Source organism: Nymphaea colorata, chromosome 10 (assembly GCF_008831285.2).
Source record: "Nymphaea colorata isolate Beijing-Zhang1983 chromosome 10, ASM883128v2, whole genome shotgun sequence".
In the NCBI taxonomy this organism is placed as follows: Eukaryota; Viridiplantae; Streptophyta; class Magnoliopsida; order Nymphaeales; family Nymphaeaceae; genus Nymphaea; species Nymphaea colorata.
The window spans coordinates 9,772,985-9,796,752 of record NC_045147.1 but is presented as its reverse complement, the minus strand read 5'-3'; the positions used below and the strand labels follow the sequence as shown (position 1 = coordinate 9,796,752).

The 23,768-nt window shown below is 38.7% G+C and overlaps 2 protein-coding genes and 1 pseudogene across 3 annotated transcripts; all 3 read left to right on the top strand.

Annotated features, from left to right (window-relative positions):
- The first annotated feature begins 1,719 nt into the window (after positions 1-1,719).
- On the top strand, positions 1,720-10,205 carry LOC116263305 (uncharacterized). Of its 2 annotated transcripts, none has more exons than XM_031642993.1 (12): positions 1,720-2,259; positions 2,382-2,483; positions 3,866-3,946; positions 5,841-5,950; positions 6,042-6,177; positions 6,261-6,359; positions 6,604-6,709; positions 6,799-7,229; positions 7,311-7,493; positions 7,584-7,781; positions 8,415-8,738; positions 9,907-10,205. In XM_031642993.1, exons 1-12 carry the CDS (start codon positions 1,738-1,740, stop codon positions 10,030-10,032), a joined length of 2,418 nt encoding a protein of 805 aa, XP_031498853.1. In that variant the 5' UTR covers positions 1,720-1,737; the 3' UTR covers positions 10,033-10,205. The 2 variants fall into 2 exon arrangements, with proteins under 2 accessions (XP_031498853.1, XP_031498854.1); XM_031642994.2 differs by having other exon boundaries at positions 1,721-2,259; positions 9,940-10,205.
- Positions 10,206-14,573: 4,368 nt separating this feature from the next.
- Positions 14,574-15,965, top strand: LOC116262740 (probable carboxylesterase 12). Its single transcript, XM_031642230.2, has one exon. The coding sequence runs from the start codon at positions 14,624-14,626 to the stop codon at positions 15,596-15,598; it is 975 nt and encodes a 324-aa protein (XP_031498090.1). The 5' UTR covers positions 14,574-14,623; the 3' UTR covers positions 15,599-15,965.
- Positions 15,966-21,204: 5,239 nt separating this feature from the next.
- Positions 21,205-22,267, top strand: LOC116263102 (probable carboxylesterase 12; annotated as a pseudogene).
- Positions 22,268-23,768: the final 1,501 nt, after the last annotated feature.

The window sequence follows — 23,768 nt, the reverse complement described above, 5'->3', positions numbered from 1 at the left end:
GTGAACAAAGGTAAACCTAAGTTCTACCTTTCCAAATGAAGGATAATAAACTGCAGTGCAAGTAGATCCTGGGGAAAAGTAGGGCAGCTGCCTCATTAAAGAAAGGAGGGGCAAATCAAATGCCTTTCTTTTTGTAGTCTTTTGGAAGGATCAAAACAATCTATTGAGATGACTGAGTCACTAATTGTTGTCTGACTGACATTGGTAAATCTCCTCTGGTCATGGTAGAAGCAAATTTCTTATTCAAACTAGCTGCTATTTGCATGGAGAAGCAACTGGAGGCTCCTCTCCTCTCCCTTGGAATTTCATTGCTGATAGCCAACATCTATTGGTTTTGGATATTCAAAATTTGCTGCCGGCCGTGGGTGAAGCCTAAACCATTACCCTAATATCTCTAGCCATTTTATTTGAGAGGTTGTAAAGGCAGCTTAGGGGTTGTTTGGCAATGGAAACAAGATCATTATGTTATTATTTTTATTGCCAAACAATTTCTTCGGGGCTGTTTGACATTAGGAACAGTATATAACTGTTCTATGAATATGACATAAAAATTGAGACAAAGAACTGGATATGTAAATCTACCCCACTTTGAGGGCAGATGCATGAAATAGTAACATATTGTAGCCGCTTAAGATGATTATACCTATTGGCTTGATTTGGTAAAAAAAAGTTGTTTAAACTCCGCGTATAATCGTTTTATCATTATAATGAGAAAAGGAGAAAACATAAAAAGCAATCAGTCAACATTTAAAATATGCATATTTATAAGTGTTGGTGTAGAAGGACAAGCCTCGGCTGTCACACAAACAATTTCCACGAGCTCAGTCCCTCGCAAAAGCCAGAGTCAAGCGTACCCTTGATGTTTGCATTCCACTTCGTATAGTCATTTTACCGCTGACTGCTGCTTATAACAGAGCTTAAGTTTGAGTTTTCCTTAACAAAAATTAAAAGAAACCAATAAAAATAAGTTTTAAGCAAAGCAAAAGAACATTTATTCTCTCTTTAAACTAAACCTATATGAGTAAGCACATCTCTAGACAGATTGGTGGCATTAGGGGTGAAGGTAGAAATTTTTTATTAAGAAGACCAAATTATGGTTTCAAAAGTTTGGCAGGAGCTATAAAAGATTTTTATATGGGTTCAATGATTTTTTTTTTTAAATTTTACGTAATAATATATTTTTTTTCTGTGCCGGCCCACTGTGGCATGTTAATGGTGCATCACAAATGTGATTGGCTTGTGCCTTATGGAGGTAAGACACAAAAACAAACTCAAGGAGAACCGATTCTATTCAAAACGGTTCCAAGAAACGTAGCGTAGCTGGTCAAGACTCAAGTTGTTGGAATGGTAAAAATTTGGTCATCAATTTGATTATAATGTATTATTACTATGGATTACAAATGTTGGTAGACAGGGAATTACTATGAGTTTGCTTAAGTTTCTAAACAACCCTGAATCTTGGAATTAAAGGGAATTACTATGAGTTCGCTTAAGTTTCTAAACAACCCTGAATCTTTAAAGTAGGAGAAGTCCGAGGTTTTCATTCATCCTTTTTTTTTTTTTTTTTTTTTCGGGCGATGGTTTGTAAACGATTTGTTCATCCAAAAGTTTAAGAAAAAAACGTCCCTCTTCATTTTAAATTTGACGTTAAGAGTATTCAATTCAACTTGATTTGTTTGTTTTTTTAATAAACTAAAAAGACAAAGATAATAAACCAAACCCGGGGAGGGAAGGGGAATGCTCCGGGCGCCGCCTTTAAAGGGTTGGGTGGCCGAAATCCGCACCGCCGCCGCTTCCTCCGCTTCCTCTCGGGCCTCACGATCGCCCGCAAATAAAAGGAACCCGAGAAGCCAAGCCGTCCTTCTCTTCTCTCTCCTCCCACCGCCCCTTCCTTCCCTTCCCTGCAGTCAGAATTCCTTCGACAATCAACTATCATTCCGACGGCCCTCCATGGAATCGATGACGGTGAATTGGGACGCCCTTGACTCCCTCGTCATCGACTACGCAGAGTCCGAGAACCTTCTCTCCGGTGGCCCTTCGCCGCCTCCTCCTCCTTTTTCGTCCTCCCCTTCGTCCTCGTCGTGTTCTTCGTCTTCGTCGGCGTCGTCTTTGATCTCTTCTTACAGCTCGAGGCTGGTGATATACCGAATCCGCAGGGCAATTGAGGTCGGCGACATCGACGGGGCGCTGGGTCTCTTGCAAATCCACGCCCCCGCTGTTCTCGAGGACCACCGGCTTCTTTTCCGATTGCAGAAGCAGGTTTCGGGATTTTGTTCGTTCAAATTTGCGTTTTTTAACGTTTCTAGGGCATGGATTTCGTTGGTCTGCAACGTTTGCTTAGTTTAGTTGTTATTATTTACGAAGCGTTGCCTTTTGATCAGAGATTCATTGAACTTCTAAGGAAGGGATCGCCGGAGGAGCGGGATTCGGCGATCAAATGCTTGCGGACGTCTCTGGCTCCGTGCGCCCTCCATGCCTATCCGGTATTTGAGCTATTCTGGTTATACATTTTCTGTGCTGAGATTAGTTATGGCGTAGCTTGAACTAGGGTCGGGAATGATTATCTCATTTTTTTGCGTAACTGGGGCACCATTTTGCATTGCAGATTGTTTGGGTGATTTTTATAGTTTTGATTTGCACCACCAGGAGGAATATGAACTGTGTATTAGCTTGATTTTGTATAGTTTGGAGTTTCTCCATCAGGGTGAATTGTGTATTAGCTTTACTGGAAAGGGGTTTTAGAGGCGCAACTTTGAGAAACCGAGTATGGCTTACTTTGGTTGTAATTGGATAATGTCGAAAACAGTCACATTGTGCTATACATTTCTCAAAGCTGAAATTGTTACATGGGTTTATGCTGTGATAGTTTTAGAACCAGCGAATCACGTTAGAACATGATATCGTGAATCTCATTGTTATAGTAATTGTGTGCAGCATCCTCATCAGATGAGACCTTTTTTGATCTGTGACAATTTTCCCTGAGCCATTCCTGGTTTGTGTTGGTTCCTGTTCTTAGGAAGTGCTGCCTTCTGTCTAATGCCGGGAATCGCTTGTCTTGATTGTTATCCTAGTGCAAATAAAACTTAAAAATGACCTGATAGCTATTGTCTTTTTAATGTTGGAATTGGCAGTCGATAGGTTAAACGTATTGCTAATAAAGTGGCTTCGATCTTCTGTTTTTCTATAACTCTGATCGAAGGAAATATTTCATGGAATGGTAAATTAGGTTAATGAAATCTTGTGCATACTGATGAACAACCTACTATACTGATGAGCTTTAGTGTCCAGTCCTCGAGTTTGTCATTTGGTGGTCAAATGCTGTGCCTTTCCTTTTCTAAGATTTGTTCATCTCTTCTTAACTATAACTTGCTAGACACACCCCGCAATTGCAGTTATCCTGTTCCATTTCTTCCATAACTACCTTGTTGTCCCTCTTACGTTGACCTTGTTCTTGGATACCTTGAAGTATCATTGTGATCTTGTTATTCTCAGTTTCTACTCTGATGTGAACTGAACACACTCATATATACTTGTAAGTTGTAAGTATACATCGAGATAGCTGTATCTATGTGTACTTTGTTGTATTGTGTCTGCTGCTTCATATTATTGAAACACTTGGTAATGAATTCTTAATATAATGATCATGCTGATGGAGTTTTGCAATCTTACTCATGAAAGACTTTGGGTTCACAAACCTCGTACCTTGTGTTTCTTTTAATAATTTTCATAGTCTGTTCCTACTTTTGTTAGTCCAAATGATTGATTTGTGTGTTTTCTTTTGTGTTTCAATTTCTTAGTTTTACAGTCATGTCTAGTTTGTTATATTTTTTTATGAGTGATATTCTGTATATGTTTATTTTTGTAGGAAGCATATGAGGAGTTCAAGCATGTCCTTCTTGCATTTATATATGATAAAGACGACCATAGCTCTCCTGTCGTAAATGAGGTTGGTCATAAATATGTTTACTAACCATACTCTCCTGTTGGGTGACATGTGTGTTGTTTATTATTTCTTTGATCTTAATTTATCCAACAGTTCTGGTCAAGCATTTTTGTGCAGGCCTACACTTCTGTCATGGTGCACTTCTTGTGTTTTATGCACTTGCACTAGTTTCAGATACTTCTTGAAATGTGCTGTTTATTGGTCGTTGCTTTAACACTTTCTTTATATATCTTTATTATTCATAATGGACATCATTCACATGTCAGCTAGGATGGTAATATATCTTTTGTGGACGTGCATTGAGTGCACATGCATGCACAATTGTTAGGACCAAGACCCGGCATCGACCAAGACCTCTGCCGAATGTCGATCCTCTCCCAAGATCTCTCAGAGTAGTCGTCGGACAAAACCAAAAACAAATTATTTACAATTTCAAAACCCGGCTGGACAGCCACCCCGACTCAAAATACCCTAGGACAATGGATTACAAGTGAGGTTACCCACCCAAAAGGCTGAACCTACTACAATATGCTAAGGGGTTGCGAGGCTAGTACAAGCGCGTACGATACAATATGACGCTCACAACTCACTCAACAAACCATTCATTCATCCACCCTGTCATACATGCCTAGGAACGGTCAAACCATACCTGACCTCCATGTCTTTTTGGGGCATGTCTGACCTCCATGTTCTACTGCGTAGGATGTAAGTAGGAAATATTAATTACATTGGTGTACCTAAATTGAGGGTGTTTTTTCTTTTGCCATTCATTATTGAGTGTCATGTTTGGTGTACCTAAATTTGAGGGTGTTTTTTCTTTTGCCATCCATGCTGTGGTCATCTTTGAGTATCAAGCCTAGATATTCATCTGCATGAACACCATGTAGATGTGGATGGAGGCATAGCATATGTACCTGCCTTCACAAAAAGCCTAAGTATATCAATTTTTTGAAGGTTTGTGTATCCTTTACCTTATTGTGGGTTGAATCCCATCCTTTCTTGCTTGTCATAATGTTATACTTATAGTTGTTCATGTAAGCATTTGCTGCATCTTGTCATTATGGTTTTCTTTACGATTTTGGGCCTTGTCCTAAAAATCCTAACTAGTTGGTCTGACTAGCACGACTAGTCAGTCTATTCGGCTGTCAACCGGCTAGTCTTTAGGTGTAATTCTTCCTGGTCTTAAAGTCGGTGACTCCTCCTTGACTACTCTGATCAGTCCACAACTAGTCCTTTGATAGATGATCGGTGTTCACAAGAAAAAAAAAAAATTCTGATTGTAGGAGTTCTCGCCTCTTTATTCCCTGTTTCTCCCTTTCCCTTTTGGTCGATAGGTATGTTTTCCTTCTTCTTCTTTCTCCCCCCTTGTTTTCTTCTTTCTCCTGCCATCGTTCTGCAGTTACATAATGACACTTCTTCGTCTTTTTTCCTACTTGTATTGTATTTCTTGTTCTTTCTCCTCTTCTTTCACCTCCTTCCTTCCTCTTTGTTTTTTCATTCCTTTTTTCTCCTTGTCCCTCTTTTCTGCTGATTTGCTACCTTGTACCATTCTTCTCTGTTGTTGCCTCTCTTTCTTCTTTTAGTTGTGAAGTGAATGTTTGTTGAATTTATATGTTGACTGATGTGGCTCTAGATACTAATACTTGGTTTATCATCCTGCAAAATGTTTGTGTAGTGGATAAATTGTGCATTGGCTTGATTTTGATGGTCTTATATGCCTTTGTGTTTGACAATTTAATTGTTGTGTTTATATATTTTTTTATTGATTTTTTCGAAGACCATGTGAATTGTCTAGCCCCAACATGTCTTCTAGGAGGACTTGCAAATGATTTACAATTAGACTGCATTGCTTGGGGTTGTATCTAATATTTGCATATTACTGTGCTGTCTGTTTCAGTGGTCTGAGAAAAGGAGATTTGACCTAGCTGCTTCCTTGTCTTCTGTTCTGAGAGACCAATTACAGGCTTATGATCCACTTTTCTCAATGACTCTAAGGTACTTGGTAAGGTATGCAGCATCTTCGCTTCATTTCTGAAGTATCTTTGCATCCTTACTGACGGACACACGTGGATTCAGCACTCCTTTTCTTGGTGTGCAGCATACATAAGGAGTTCTGCTATAGGCAAGGTGTTGTCTCACCAGTATCAGATGTTATTGAGCATTTATTAGTTAAGGAGCGTGATCCACCAGCTACTCCCCAAGAGGGTTTATGTGAGGCCCCCCTTTATGATGAGGCATGAGTTCAGGTTCTGAATGTTCTCTATTTCTTTCTCTTTAGTACTCCAGTGTTACCATCTTTTGGTATTGATATTCTCAGGTAGACATACAAGCTCTTGCTCATGCTGTGCAGCTCACGAGGCAAGGGGCAGTTGATAGTTTAAGATATGCAAAAGGAGATATGTTCAGAGCTTTTCAGGTGCTACTTGAATGTTAAAATTTCTATTTTATATGTCAAGATAAGTTTGTGTAAGAAAAATGCAGTAGGTAATATAAGCAACAGTAGACATAATTTGATCACATGGAATGAGCTTTCTTGGTCTTGATTTTCCGTTGGCAACACATAGTGGACATAGAACCTCAGGCACTGATGTATTACTCACATTAATTCATTATGGGAAATCTAGTATTGCAATTTATCTTACTTGTTTAGTGACTTACAGAATGAGCTATGCCGAATGAGATTGGATGTTCCAATGCTCGACAAACTTGTTTATGAGTACTGTGTCTACCAAGGATTGCTGGATTTTGATGGGATATCAGTATCAGGTAAATAACAAACATTATCACTGGAAAACCTGGCATATGAGCATGACAAGTTTGAAATTAACTGGAATGTGCTTGTGTATCATTTCCAGGATTGAATACAAATGACTATTGCCAAACTATGAAGACACTTTTACCAGATTTTGAGAGCAATCCTCAGAAAGAAGATTCATCATTGAACATGGATTGTGGAATGGGTTATTTGGATGGGGAAATCTCAGCTAATGGTTTTCATCAAGAAGACATGCCTGAAACAAATTCTTCGCTGAGCACAAGGGATGCTGATTCTGAATTGAGGTTAGTGGACGAGATAATGGATGACCAGGAAGATTGCAGCACCAGCGAACCACACCAAACTGGTAACCATCCTAGAAAAGTATCTGCTGGGTGGCGTGGATCCAGGGAGAGGATCAGACTCAAGAGATGGAAAGGTAGGGTTGAGAGGCAAGAAGGGGCTTTAGCTTCTGGTGATGGAAAAATTTATACAGATCCAGCTCGTTTGAAAGCCTTAAAGGATGAGGAGGTATGCATAGCTTATGTGCTTAAAAATAGAATGACAGCATTTTCTTCTTTTTTCTTTCATTGATGTTTTCTTATCATACAGGTTGATACGAAGGATGCTGGCATTGAAGGTTTGAAAATTAAAGATCTAAATAAGTATGAGTTAATTTTGGGGATCAAAGAACTTACGAAGATGGGAATGACTACTAAGGTGTTTGAAGAAGTCAATTTGTTGGACCCCCACTTTTTCGAACAAAACCCTGTTTTGCTGTTTCAGTTGAAGCAGGTAAATCATGTGACATTTTATGTGAAGATTGTTGCTAGAAAATGAAGTTATGTATTATGAGAACTGAGCAAATTATGATACTCTCATCAGGTGGAATTTCTGAAGCTAGTTGAATCTGGAGAGCATTCTGATGCTCTCAGGGTTGCATGCTCTTACTTGGGACCAATTGCTGCAAATAATGCAGCTCTATTGAAGCCTCTGAAGGAGACACTGTTGACATTGCTCAGACCTATGGCAGAAATTCAAGCAAAACCCATCTCATTATCTGCTCTTGCCACGTCTTTTCAGGTCTCTCTCTCTCTCTCACACACACACCCACACACACCCACACACACACTCACCCTCGCTCTCTTTCTCCCCATACATGCAGACAAGTATGCACATACACATGAAAAGTCTCTTCATCTCTCTCACTCATTCTCTCTCTCTCTCTCTCTCTCTCTCTCACACACACACACACACACACACACGCACACACACACACACACAAAATAATACTTCTCATTTCATGTCCATGTTTGTGCATATGTCTAAGGAATGATTTGATTTTCAGAAAATAAAAATCTTTTTTTTTTCCATATTCAAGTGCCTCTTCTTTCAACAATATTCTGTTGATCATTTCATGCTTCTTCCCAGCTCGATAATGATGTAGCAACGTTTACTGCATATATCTTTGAAAAGTGAGGGAATAGCCTATTTATGTAAAAATTGCTAAAACTTTATTTTGTGAAGGTCATCTTTTTCTCTTTTGTATACTTTCATGGTTTCATCATTACTGTTGTTTCTTCTCATTATCGTTATTCCATTGCTACCACTTTTTTTTTTAATTTCTTTGTTTTTATTAATGCAACTTGAGACTTCGAAAACATATCATAAGCCGAGTGGGGGTCTGCCTAACTTTATATAATCGATTTGATGTAGGATGCAATTGGTAGGAACCTTGGTATTGAAGAACCTCAACTTATGAAGGTAGTGAGAGCAACACTTTTCACACATGATGCGTGGTTTAAGCTTCAAATGTGTAATGACCGCTTTGAGGGCTTTTTGAAGATAGATCACTTAAAAAACAACGACACTCCTTTGTTTGCTGATCCTGATTCAAGAAGCACCCATAATAGTTGCAGCTATGGATCTTCTCAAGGTACCATCTCATCAAGCAACAAAAGGCATATGGAGAATGGTGATCAAAGTCAAGGGCTATCAAGAGATATTGTATGTGAAGAAACTGCTATACTGAAAGTCATGGTGAGTATTTGTCTTGGCCAGGGGTATACGTTTTCCTTTTGTTTGCTTGTTTTAGCACTTTGTGATGGTTATAAGCCAAAGTTAGGAGGAACATGCAAACGGCATGCTTTTCTGTCATTGAATAACCTTTTGTGAACTAGTGAAACTGCAGAGTCGCAATTAGGTAACATGGAAACAAAAATAAGCCGATGGTATCACAGCCAATAGCAAAAGGGGATTGGAACCATGATCAATGCTTGGAGAGGCAAGGATAGATTCACTATTAAAGGTTCAGGAGACACTATGTCACATAGGTACAGGTACGGATGCCAGTACGAGTACTGGTTCAGACTATTTTCAAAAAACTTGGGTATGGGGGTACAACTTAAAATAAGAATTCAAACAAAATAACACATTCATGATTCAAAAGTTATAGTTTTCAAAGAAAAAACTATTGACCAAAATATGAAAATATAGCTCTGTATGTGTTTCCGAAGTTTAAATAGTGTAAATAACAAAACTGAAATCTTAAATTTTGGATAGAAAAGGACTCAGTCAACTTTGACGAGTCTTAAATCAGACGGATATGGTCTTGGGTACATTGACCTTATCCGGTATTGTGCCACTAGTATCCAAGAGGTGCTCGAGACAGTACTAGTACCGGTGTTGTACCTGACTGGTACGGGTACGCTGCCTTTACAGCAGTACCCACGTGACAAAGAGGAGACACCATATTAAAGGGACATCAGGTTCTAGATACTCCATGTAAACGAAATGGTTAACCATGCAGAAAATCTATGAAATATTTGGCTGTTGCATAATCGTAGTATTGACATCCTCTCCTCTATGGTTGCAATTTCGTTCTTTTCTCTTTCCGGTGTTGAAGTTGCATGCGACCATTTAGTAATTACTACTAATGATGCACGGGTTTTTATACCAATAACAGTTCAGCTAGCTGATGCAGTTTGACAGCTGCATTTATCTCGAAACACGTTTTCTGAACGATCAAAGGGATTTGAAACCAGTTTGTATTCAAATTTGGCTTGAATTGTTGGATGTTTTCTTCCAAAGATGTACTTGTTGAGGTTGTTTCTTTCAAGTACTTTGTATCTTCTAGATGTCCATCCTCGACAATCAACTGTCTTTTTTTTTTACTTTTTACATTCAATTTAAGCTTTTCTCTGACCAGTTCGTTCGTTGCCTATCTGTGGAATGGCTTCAGGAGTTTCTTGCTTTACCACGAGCCGATGCAATTCAACTTCTAGCACAATATAATGGAAGTGCAGAGAGCGTCATCGAGCAAATTTTTGCCTAATCCCTGCGTGTACAATGTTGTTCGTTGCACATCTATTTGTCCATTATTTATTCAAAAGTGTACAATATCCTCTGTACAGTTGGGTCAGTACGCCACCAAGACTGTATCATATAATGTTTATTCATTGTTTGTGTTATATTAAATAAAAAAAAAGAGTTGGTTCAGATTGTAAACAGGCACTTTCTTTGGGGGAGTGAAGTTTCAAGTCATTTTATCTTTCCCATTAAGACGCTCATCCATTTCCCTTATGGATTCAACAAAATGGATCCAGCTTGGATTGGCAATCGGATTTTACTGACCCATTTAGATACATACACGTACTCTTGGTTTTCCTTGACAGCATGTCGCCCTGAGCTGGTGTGGGTTATGTTCTACGATGCACATCCAAGCAAAATCTCGTCATCTGCACACATTATTCTTGATATTTGTTAGACTTCCTTAAGGTATCTTACCTTCGTTAACCTTCTATGCGAGGTCAGATGCTATGAAGAACCTTGCCAACCGTATCATATTCAATTAATTCAACGCTAGTTAGCTTCTTTAAAACGAATCGTATAGCGTGCCTTGCTTTTAGAACAATGATACAATAATGTGAAAAGGGGATTGACCAAGTCCAATGTAAACTTTTTTTATTGGACTGTCATAAGAGGGAAAATTCTAATGGAGTTTTTGAAGTTTTTTTGCAAAGTTGAACAATGATGTAGATAAAGTTGTATTGAAATATGTTTTAAAAAATAAATAAATTGACATTTCATGATATACAAACAACTAAAGTTATCATGAAGGAGCTTGGAGATACTTTTTTCTTTATTTTACTTGATAATTCTTGAGATGTATTGATTAAAGAGAAAATGGCTATTGTCTTACCATTTGTTAATGAAAATGGTCAAATTGTTGAATAATTTCATGGAATTGTACATGTTCTAGAAGCAATGTCATGCTAATCAAAGCAACAATCAAAGACGTATTTTGTAAGTATAGATTGAGCATATCATATTTGTGTGTACATGGTTATGATGGAGCAAACAATATGAAAGAAGCATTTAATGGGTTGAAGACTCTCATATTAAAAGAAAATGAACTTGCATATTCACTATTTTGCCGATAAACTCCAATTAGCAGTAGTGTGGTTGCACAAGATCATTGAGCACTTGAATTGTTTTCAGATACACTGGTAAGGTTGCCAAGTTTTTCTTTTCTAATTCATGCAAGAGGCCCAAGCTTATTAGAGAAGTAAAATGTATAAGAAAGATTAAAGCACTTGAGTTAGGCAAACTTGAAACAAGATGAGGGTGAATCAAGAAATGAGACTTAGATGACCTGGTGATACTCGTTGATGTCCTCATTTTGATACGACACTCAGTTTAATGGACATGCATCATGTTGTAATTAAGGCATTGGAATTCATTATAGACCACAAATTCAGAAAGATTTGAGGCCATTATCTTGCTATGTAGATTGCAAAATTTTGAGGTCGTGTTTGATTCACATTTGATGAATAAAGTTTGGAGATAACTGAAACACTTTCACAAGCACTTCAACAAAAAGATCAAAATATTGTGAATACTATGAATTTAGTTACAAAAAAAAAAACAATGCCTTCAAAATATGAGAGATGATGGTTGACTCTTTATCAACAAAAAATATATATTTTGCAACAAATTCATTGTTTTAGTGTCAGGTATATGCGATATAAGCACTCCTCCTCGAGGACGACCAATGCATACAACTGAAAAATGACATATTTACATCATTATTATGTTGGGGTGTTGTGTGCTATTATTGATCTACAACTTCAAGAGCTAAATAATCGATTCGTTGAGGCAGAGCTTCTCCTTTCAGTAGCATGTTTAAGCCAAAGAATTGTTTTTCATGCACATAGAACAAGATTCGAAGGCTAGACTATTACGAATTTTGATTCAATTACAAAAAGCTGTTTGAAAAAGGACATAGCCAACTGCTAAAACTTTTGTTTCAATGACCTTTGATGGGATCAGACTTAACTTATTCAAATTGAAGTTGACTCTTTCTCAACAGGGCACTCTAGTGGAATTGTCACAAATCCATCTCTTGCCAACATCTCTGCATTTGTCCAATGCAGACCTCCATCTGCACCTCGATCATAGCTTGAAATTGATCATTCCTCCTTATTCTATCAATTAATGTCTTAACATTTGCACATCATTTAATGTCTGCTTTCCTTCCCGAAAGAAGTTAACCCTTAATAACCCACTAGACTTTTGATATAAGTAACTTAGTTCGTCTTGATGAGTTCTATCCTAAAGACTTTCATGGCATATACATGAAAAGACTTAGAAGTTCATCAAAATTATATATCAAAGATATGAAGACCTTATGGAGTGTTCAAATGTAAATTCTTTGATAGAACTTGCAGAAATAATTATGACAACAAGAAAGCACATAGCATTTCATTTGGTGTATTTGTTGATCAAGTTGGCAGTAACTTTGCCAATTGCAACAAAAAAAGTGTTGAAAGAGTATTCTCAAACATGATAATATCAAAAGTTGGCTTCATAACAAAATGAGAGATGAATGGGCCAATGATGCTTTGATTACATTGAGAAGGATACATTTGAGAACACCATTGATGAAGCAATCATGCATTGTTTCCAAAATACGAAAAACCGATGGGACTGAATGTGAATTTGTTCGCAATTATAGTTATTTAATTTGTTTTTTGAACCCAATTATAAATTTGTACAGAACTATAGCTATTTGATTTGTTTTTTGAAGCCAATTATAAATTTGTACAGAACTATAGCTATTTGATTTTTTTTTGTACCACTTATAATTCTATACAGAACTATAACTATTTGATTTGTTTTTTTGGGGCCAATTGTAAAACTACATAAAGCTATAACTATTTGTTTTATTTTGGGTGCCAATTATAAATATGTGTAGAACTATAGTTTTTTATTTGATTTATTTTTTGGGGCTAATTGTAAATTTGTACAAAACTATAGTTATTAAATTTACTTTTTGAGGCTAATTGTAAATTTATTCATAACTATAATCATTTGTTTTGTTTTTTTAAGCTAATCGTAAATTTGTTCATAATTATGGATATTTGATTTGATTTTCAAATTATAGCTCTTTTAATTTATAAGTTTTTTATTCTCTATATATTTAATGCGCCTCAGTCAAAGTTTATAGCTTCTCCCCTGGCTGAAGGCAAAGAGAGTAGCATATATACAATAATGTCCATAATAACTGTGAATCGTTTGAAGTACTTTTAGGTAAGTAGGTGATAGATGGTATGATCAGTTTAATTAATAGTTCATAACGGGCCACAAAGCTCAACATTTCCCCTAATTTTAAATATAATAGGACTTAATAATCATAAGAGACGCTTGTCAGCTGCTGACTTGATGAGCAACATGAAGGTCGGATCTAATAATAGTTTATTCTCAACCAGCAATTGTGTTAGGTAGACTCTGGACGTCAGATTTTAATAAAAAGGAAATTTCCCACCGTATTAACCATGGTTATGATAGTCCTTTTCTGTTTTGAAGGTTTGATCATTGTTAGAAAAGCCCTTCTCCTTTCCAAGATTTTCAAATTTATCGTCTTCCCTCTAATCTAATCTACCACAGTTCAAATAGGTGAAAATCAATTCTTAATCTATTGTTTTTCAAAACATAAAAATAATAGTTCAGGTTGATTTCCTTCACCACAGGTTAAGGAATAACACATTAGTTCTACTACTAAGCAAGCTTTTTTGGACAAATCTATCACCTTGCCTTATGGTATTTCTTCTGTAACGGTGCAATGCCATAATCAATTGACAACAGTTGGCATTACTTGTCATTGGTTGATTATGGCACATATGAACGTTATGAAGACACACATTTTTAAGGAATACGATCTTAAAATACTTTTTTTATAGGCATCGAAGTTAACTCCAGTTAACAGCAATACAAATGGTTTATTATAGAATTCTATTTGTAATGGTGAAATGTCATAATTAATTAATGACAAGTGCCATAATCAACCAATGGCAAGTAATGCTACTTGTCAATCGATGATGACATTGCACCATTATATATATATATATATATATATATATATATATATATATATATATATATATATATATACACACACACGTGTGCGAGATGATTATAATACACTAATAGAAAATGTTATTTTTGAATTCATCTTTACAAAATTAATTTCATACGTTTTTTTAGATGCATAGATTATGTTTTAAGATATCCCTCAAAGGGTTGATGCAACGGGCAGAGATGGTAGGTGGTCAACCTTCAATTTTCTTTGAAACCAGGGAAAAGGTGGGAGAGACGGACGGTTTTGGGCTTCCTCTCACTCTTCTCAAATAAAAGTGAGACTGTTTTTCTAGCAAAGTTTAAAGTTAATAATAAAATGACAACTTGTAACAGCAAACAAGAATTTGCCCTGTCATTAAAAAAAGAAAAAAGGATTTTGGATTTACAACGTTTGAACACAGAAATGACCGAGAAAAAAACTAGTTACTTTGAGTACTATTGCAGAAAGAACTTGTATTTAGAACCATTTCCATCTCCCCTTCAGACTGCATCTCTCCTTCTCTGCCATGGATCCCTCCCAAGAGTTGGACCAGGAGGTTCCTGAATATCTCCGTATCTACAAAGATGGCCGCGTAGAGAGGCTGAAGGGCAACGAGAGGGTCCCTCCCTCCAACGACCATCATGCCACCGGCGTCTCCTCCAAGGACGTCCTCATCAACCCCGAAACCGGCCTCTCCGCCCGCATTTACCTCCCCCCACTTTCCGGCAACCACCGCAGTCCACTCTTAGTCTACTTTCATGGTGGTGGCTTCTGCATCGAGTCTGCCTTCTCCCCTCTCTACCACAACTACATCAACTCCCTTGTCACCGAGTCCGGTGCCGTTGCCGTCTCCGTCGACTACCGCCTGGCTCCGGAGCATCCCGTCCCCACCTCCCACCACGACTGTTGGGAAGCCTTCCAGTGGGTGGTGTCCCAAACAGGGCCTGGTGCTGAGCCGTGGATCGCTGATCATGTCGACTTGGGCCGCGTCGTGGTTGCTGGAGACAGCGCCGGCGGCAACCTCGCCTACCATGTGGCCATGCGTGCCGGCGGCGCCTCTGCAGCTCTTGGATCTGGTCGAGCCCTTGAAGATCCGGTAAATCTTCAAGGAGTCATTTTGGTGCACCCTTTCTTCTGGTCCTCTGCTCGCCTCGGTTGCGAGACATCAGAGGTTGTGGCGCTCATACAAGCGTTTTGGAAGGCGGCATGCCCTGCGAACATCGGAGATGACGACCCAATCCTTAACCCGCTGGCGGTCGGTTCGCCACCGCTCTCTGGGCTGGGGTGCCGGTCCGTGTTGGTAGCCATCGCTGGGGAGGACGGCATGCGGGACCGTGACTGGTGGTTCTACGAGGCCTTGACCGGCAGCGGGTGGAAGGGCGAGGCAGAGGTGGACGAGGTGGAGGGGGAGGAACACGTCTTCCACCTCTTCAATCCGGAGAAGGAGAAGGCGAGGTTGCTGCTAAAACTATTTGCTTCGTTCATCAACCGCGCAGGTTGATGCCATCGATTGAGTCCTGGCCCGCTTAAGTTATGAACAATTGCTTTTGCCAAAAGTGTTTTAAAATAGGATTTAGTGAAAAGGAGAAGAGAAGTTCTCAATCATATGAAGAAGAAGGCAGCCGATGATGTTGGAGCGCAGGAGTCGATTCAAAAATGGCAACCACTGATACGAGTAGGATGGTATTTGATAAAAATCTGAAAAGAAATTATGTCTCCTTTTTGTTTAGATAACTGAGAAAGTAGGAAGCTGAATTGAATTCACTTTGTTCAGAGTTCTTTTCAATTCAGTTCAGAGTTCTTCTGAAAAGAAATTACTGTATCCTTTTTGTTTAGATTGCAAGATAAGTTGCCAGCAGAAATGACTATATCTCTCTTTTAAACAAGAACTTTTCTGTTATTAGTGAAACAGTGTGTTTAATTGTGGACCCAATGACTGAAATACACCTGTTCAAGGATAGGTCTACCATCTTGTTGATTAAACAAAAAACAAGAACTATTAACATCCAATTAATGCAAATTTTCCAATTACAGTCAAAATCTCCTAAAATTGGATCTCATCTGTCCGTCTCGGGACACCATGCTTTGTTGTCTGCATCGTCAAAAACATTAAAAGAACTAGAGGAAATAGAAAGGGTTTGTACAAGACATGTGAAACTTTGACCCACCGGCCCATTCTTAGGCCACACATATCTATGCATGCCTTTATTGACTGCCATCCCTCTGCCTCTAATGCCGTCATCCACACTAAAAGCCTCCATCAGTGTTGCGTGATTGCGGGGAAATTAACTGGAGGACTCCAGGGTCTCCCCTCTGCCGCGACCATCTCTTCCATCCTGCACGAACGGTATCTCCTACCATTCTGCAAATGATCTAATTAGCGTGCAGTCTTGCTTCGGATGCTAGGCGGCCAATAAGATCACCCAGTTACTGTTCTTTTCTGCTGCATTCCTCCTTTCATTCCCAACACAAGAAGGATCTGTATGGTCAGTGGAGACACTATAGAAGTATTGGGGCTACCTTGTTGGTTATTCTTTAATGTTGATGATCCAAAGTGTTCACTTCCATTTTTTCAGTGTGAGCAGGCCCTACAATTCAATGTTGATGATCCGAAGTGTTCACTTCCATTTTTCCAGTGTGAGCAGGCCCTACAATTCAATCCCTTATCTTTATTAGTTGGTGAAGACAAAATAGCTTCCTCGAAATCGTTTCTCTCACAAGTTTTCACGATTAAGAATTTCAGCCTTGTTTAAAGTGAGACTTGTTGATTAGCCACCTCAAAAGAGTAGGATGAAAATTTACTTAATTTCATAGAGTTCTTAAAAATCGTAGTTTCCTCTTATTAGCTTCACTTGGATGCAAGGTCATTCACATTTTTCAAATCCTTGGACAAATTCATCGTTCACATTAAGAAAGGGTAAGTCCGACCACTCACAAGTTTCCCTTTTCTCAACCCCTTTCTACGCTTTTCTTTATCTTAGACAAACCCATCCTCAAAGGTCAAAGAAATGCTTAAGTTAGATTCATGCAGAAATGGTCACATTTGTCTCCTTTGTTCAAGCACGAGCTAAGACAAATAAAAATGTTATATGCAAGATTTAAATTGTTGGAGTGATACTAAATACTGAATCATGTTAGAAAAGAGGGGTCACTGATCAAGCTGAAGTGCAGCAAAGTGGCATCCCAAAGCATTGAAAGCAAAACCAGTACACTAAAGGATTGTTTGGCCGTTGAAACACTATGTTAGTATTCCATGAATCTACCTCAAAAGTTAGATTGACGAAACACTAATGCTAGGTATCTATGAATCTACCCAATCTTGAGGGTGGATTCATGAAACACTCATATAGCATTGCATTTGCCAAACGATTCCTAAGGAAACAAAAGATTAGGTGAGAACTTCGGCTCTGACGATAGGTCCCCTCCCCCCAACTCACTTGGAATACGTGATGGTTTCAAAAGATGGTGGGCCTTACAATGGTGATGTCTCAGCCTCCTTATTTGACAAGACTTGATAGAGTTTAGAAAAAGGACGAACTGCAATGTAATTGGGAATGATTTGTGCAGCTACTTACAAATCAAACTTTCAACGATGTAAATTTTCTCTTTGAATATAATGTGTTGTTTGTGGTTGATACAGAAGAATAAGGTGAAAGTTAAATTTAGGATTATGAGTTGAGTGTTGACCAAAGAGTCATTGTGAATAGAAGGAAAAAGTTTTTTTTTTCCTCAGCAATAACCCTTGAGTATTAATCATTTTAAAATGGTCCTTGCTTTTACAAGTTCAAATTTTATATCCTCTTCTTATTTGAAGGTTTAATAATTTTTAGAATCCTCTCCTTTCCAAGATTTTCAAGCATATCCTCTTCCTTATTGATCTTCCTTCTATCTACAATCAGAGTTCAAATAGCTGAAAGTCAATTGTTAATTTATCATTTTTAAAAAACCTAAACATGATACTTTACTTATTCCTATATGTTTAGTTTTCTTTTCCTATAAAATTCTAGCGACATGTCAAAAAGCAAATTTCAATCCAATGTTTTTAGGTAGCGACATCATAATAAGTAGATGTTAAGTAGGACTTATGGAAACTAGATTGAATTTAAAATTGGGAAGATAGTAGACATTTTGCAACGTAAGGTTAGGAGACAACTGGACTTGTCATTTATGAGTAGCTGAAACTAGTTTATTGTCAGGTAGTCTAATAAAAAATGAGAACTGAAGAAGTGACACATTGAACATAATGTTCAATGATGAACACATATGATCACTTGCATCGTCGTCCAAAATCCAAGTACCAGAAGAGTCAACAGACAGACCTACAAAACTACACTGGGCTGATGAGCGATATTTAAGAAGAAGTTCGATCTGATTGTATTCTTCTATTGTAAAGAAAGATGCAGAATCTTTATTGAGATCTTTGTCTATTGTAGCTGTAGCTGAAGCTATAGATTGAGGTTTTTCACCATCGTAGTCATCGGAAGACAAGTAGGAAGCAAATTTCACATACCTTTGATTGCCATCTTTAGCATTTGAAGAATATCCATTTAGTTGGAAACATCTCTCTTTGGTATGTCTTGAAATTTTGCAATAGCTGCAATGAAATTGAGATTTTTTGTTGTTTCAACTTTTAACAACTTTGAGATCCCCATCAATAGTAGGCAAACTGACATTCTCAACTGGATTGCTCATCACTCGTGCCTCCCTCTGCTTTTCTTCTTGAAGTACAAGAGAGTAAACCTTGGAAACTAAAGGCAATGGGTGATGCAATAGAATTTATGCTCTAGTACTTGTGAATGTGTCATTCAGTCTCATTAGAAATTGAATGACACGATCCTCTTGCAACCACTCTGCCACGAGTTTCATACCACTACAGAGCACTCAGGTAGAGGGTTCAGAAGAGCTTAGTTCATCCCACAATGATTCGATTTTAGTATAGTATGCAACAACAATCATGGCGTTTTTTGACAAACAACAAGTAGCAAATTTTAATTGGTATTTTCGTGGTGCTATCCCTTGTGTGAAACGTTCTATATGATCAATCCACACATTTATGGCAGATGTAGCATACATCACACTACCCATAATCTCACAAGAAATAAAATTAAGAATCCAAGACAATACCATATGATTGCAGCGCCTCCAAGCCATAAACTGTGGTGCAGCGATGCTTGGTTGGTGAAGACTTCCGTCCACAAACCCGAGCTTGTTTTTGGCAAACAACACCATAGTTATTTTATGGCTCTAGGTAGGGTAGTTATCTCTATTCAAGAGTGGTGAAACCAAAACAGCTTCAGGATTGTCAGAATGATGCAAATAATAAGGGTGGGAAGAACCCGCAAAGTTGACATCCCAAGAGACTCTGATCCTGCATGCAGTGTTCCACCATTGGGATGAGATGATCACTCAGGGCCAGTCGTGGACATTACTCCGATATCATGTAGTCATGCTATAAGAGTAGAAAGAATAGAAACCGTAGGAGCACACACCCATTTCATTTCTCAACACATATTTATAGTTACAATAAGGGATAAGGAGCAAAGAAAACAAGAAAAGAATTATCGAATTTTATGAATTAATAATTTCACATTCTTGAATGGCCTCCAATGTTCTCTGTAACAAAATTGTCCTTCACCTCTTTCACACTGAGATATTTTTTTGCTAAGTGTCACAACATGATTGGAGCTTATAATAGAAATATCCTTGTGGACCACCATGATGCATACAATGAAACTCCTCCATCAACCTTTCACAATAAAAAAGGTCCATAATATTTTATGCTAGCTCACTTCTTCTTGCCTAAAAAAAAATTCCACTCTAGGACAAATAAAGAAGGGAAATTAAGTCTGTTCTCTTTTTGTCTGCGATCATTGAGAAACTACACAACTGAACTCTTCTGCTCATTGTTCTTCTCAAATCATTTTCCTTTTCTTACAAACAACTTATGCTCGATCGAACACTCATGAACACTCCAGTCATTCTGCAAATGGTCTAACTAATTTGCTGTGTCCCTCGATAGAACAACTCATGATTACTGTTCTTTTCTGCTATATTCCTCCTGTATTTCCTACACACAAAGAAGGATCTGTATACATAGATGCTTTAGAAATACTTGAGCTACCATTTTCGTTATTCTTCCATGATGATTGATTGATCGAGTTCAATCCCCCACCTCATAAGAGTATGATGAAACTTTGCTTTCATGGGGTTTTTTAATAATTGCCACCGTCCTATTAGTTTACTCGAGAAGTGTCTTTCACAATTTTTCAAATCCTTCAAGAAATTCATCTACCACGTTGAGAAAGTTGGTAAGTTGGACTGTTTATTTTCCGGTTTCTCAAGTCCATCCCACACTTTCTTCTATTTGGATAGAGCCTCAAATCTTAAATCTGAGTTCCACATTAAATGCCTCTTACAACCTACAGTATAAACAAATACCCGTATCTAACCAACAAGTAAAAAAGAGGATATAATACTCCCTATGTTGCAAAAACCTTAGATATGATGTTGGACAATGTCTGACCTCAGTTCTCCATATCTAAGATTCCAATGATCTCAAATAAACTCCAATATCAAATATGAGATATACAAAAGATTATTTAGAAACGGTTTGGTAGTAATACATTGTTAATGTCCATAAAAATGTGACAAATTCATAAAACACTTGTTTCATTAATGTACCCAATTTTTTTGGGCCTATTCATCAGTAAGTTAGATTCAGTCAAATTTATTAAAGAGATGGTAATACCCTTTCTTAATTTAAGCACGAGTCTCGACACAAATTAAAATATAGTGTGCACAATGACGTACACTGAAATTTTAAAGAATTATGTTGGATGCATAATTGTCCTCCCAACAGGCATGGGCCTTTCGAAGTAATGTCTCAGCCTCCGAACTTGACAGAAAATCAAAATAATTGTAAAAAATTGTCCAGCGCTTAAAATCAAACTACTTGATCTGACCAGATACTTTATTTTGGAAAAGAAAAAAAAAAACTTCAAGAGATCCTCTGTGTGGGACACTTAAAGCATCCTCATGCCGACAACATAATAAATAATAAAAAATAAAGCAGTGGTGTTAGAAACTGAAAACAACATCCATTTACAAATAAGATTACAAGGAGAAGGGCTCCGGCACACAGGAGACACACAAATTCTCTCTCTCACATCTCTCAACCATGGATTCCTCCGCAGAGTTGATAGCCGAAGTCCCTGGATTCATTCGGCTCCATAAGGACGGCAGGGTAGAGAGGCTGACGGCAACGAGAGGGTCCCTCCCTCCACCGACCATCATCCTACCGGCGTCTCCTCCAAGGACGTCCTCATCGACCCTGAGACTGGCCTCTCCGCCCGCCTCTACCTCCCCCCACTTTCCAGCAACCACCACCGCCGCCCACTCTTAATCTACTTCCATGGTGTGGCTTCTTCATCGAGTCTGCCTTTTCCCCTCTCTACCACAACTACGTCAACTCCCTCGTCGCCGAGTCGGGGGCCATCGCCGTCTCCGTCGAGTACCGCCTAGCTCCGGAGCATCCCGTTCCCGCTTGCCACCACGACTGCTGGGCGGCCTTCCAGTGGGTGGTGCGTCAGACTGGACCAGGCGCCGAGCCGTGGATCGCCGATCATGCCGACCTCGGCCGCACTGTGCTGCCGGCGACAGCGCCGGTGCCAACCTCGTCCACCACGTAGCCATGGGAGCCGGGGCGCGTCTGCAGTTCATGGATTGGGTCCGCCCATCGAAGACCCGGTGAAGATCCACGGGATCATTCTGGTCCACCCATACTTCTGGTCGTCGACTCGCCTCGACAGCGAGTTGCCGGAGTCGGCAGAACTTGTGGAGTTGATATGGAAGTTGGCGTGCCCTGCCAGCCCTGGAGTCGACAACCCCATTATGATCCGCTAGCGGTTGGCTCGCCGTCCCTCTCTGGCCTGGGGTGCCGGCGCGTCTTGGTAGCCATTGCCGGAAAGGACTTCCTGCGGGGCCGCGGCCGGTGCTCTACAAAGCATTGACTGTTAGCGGTTGGAAGGGGGAGGCGGAGGTGGAGGAGGTGGAAGGAGAAGAACACGTCTTTCATCTGTTCAGGCCAGAGGATGAGAAGGCGAAGTTGCTGCTCAAGCGATTTGCTTCGTTCATCAACGGTGGTCGATACCATCCTGGTCGTCCATTATAGATTGATGAGTTTTCAGGTTCCCTTTGTTCTTACCCAAGGCCAAAAGCTTCACTTCCTACCAAACGTCTGCCACCGTCGTCTTCGAGAGAAGGAGAAAAAATCAGAACACTGGCAATAAGTTGGACAGAATCCGACAAAATTTCTTTTCCTCTCTGCTTTACATCTTTTGCAGATTCACGGATGCCACATATAGGACAAAGTGTCTCAGTGAATGATGTGATCTTCATTGTATGCTAATTTTGTGTTTGTTTGTGGTTGACGTAGACAAAGAAAAATTAAATAAAAGTTAAATTTAGTAGTATGCATCAAATATTGACAAAGGGGTCGCTGTGAATAATGTTCTAAAATTTCGTACACTTGAAACGAAAACAGTTCATGAATAAAAATGTTTGGGTAACTGTGCATGATGTAGCAATTTCATGTTGAAAGTAATTACAAAGTTGATGGTCATCAGCACCGGCAGCCACAACTATAAAATATGGTTTCAAAATTTTTAAAAAGGTTCTAAGTAAATTTCTTAATTTGTTTTTATATATTAAACTAAATTTTTTGAAATTTACATATAGTTTAAAATTTATAAAATTTGCTAAAAACTTGGTAATAGTTTTTTTTTATAGATTCGTGAGTAATAACAAACTGTTTTCACTACCAACAAGCTCAAAATACTCGATTGTCGAACATTCAGCCAACGAATCTCATTTCGTTGGATGAATTTGACCTTAATTATTTATTAGACAAGATAGGAAACGGTTAAGGTGAATGACATAGCAACCAGTAACAATTCATTGTTTGGAGCATTATGCATTCCACATTCTTTACATGGTAGGCCCAACATTCACGTTTGTCTCCATGGCTGACCAAAAATTTTGGTAAGCCATCATATTTGAAATTTGTACACGTCTCAACAGAGAGAGTCAGAGCTTCCATCCAACCTCTTGTCACCTTAGTTTAACGGGTCTCCTTTAGTGTTTTAGAGTGCAGTCTCTATTACACTTTAGGTTGCACATTAGTAACTTTTATTTGTAGTATAGAAGGTTGATGCTTTTCAATACTTGAAATGAAGATTAGCCACCTACCAGCCCCCACTCCAAACTATTGCACTAAACCTTCTTAGGAACATATGGTAGGAAAGCTGTACACCACAAACAACCAAATAAACGGTCCTAATGAGTTTAAGAGTCCAAGAATTAGGGCTTGGTGTGGAATCAATTTTAGAATCGTGCTTATATTGATCCATTAAAAGAAAGTCGATAAAAAAACGATCCATATGCATTTGGTCGAGTTTGAATAGATTATCACGCTGGTCGTGTTCTTCCCTTTCCAGCAGGAACTCCTGCTTTTCAATGCATAGTGTTTGTTTTCTGGCTCAATGTAGCTTCCTTGTAACGTTTTGGATGGAGTTTCAAATATTCTAGAACGTGATTTGAATGGAAACACAATATTGTTCCTGCTGGTCAGTTTCTTGTAACTACTTATTACGGCATTTTCCAAAACTGAAAAT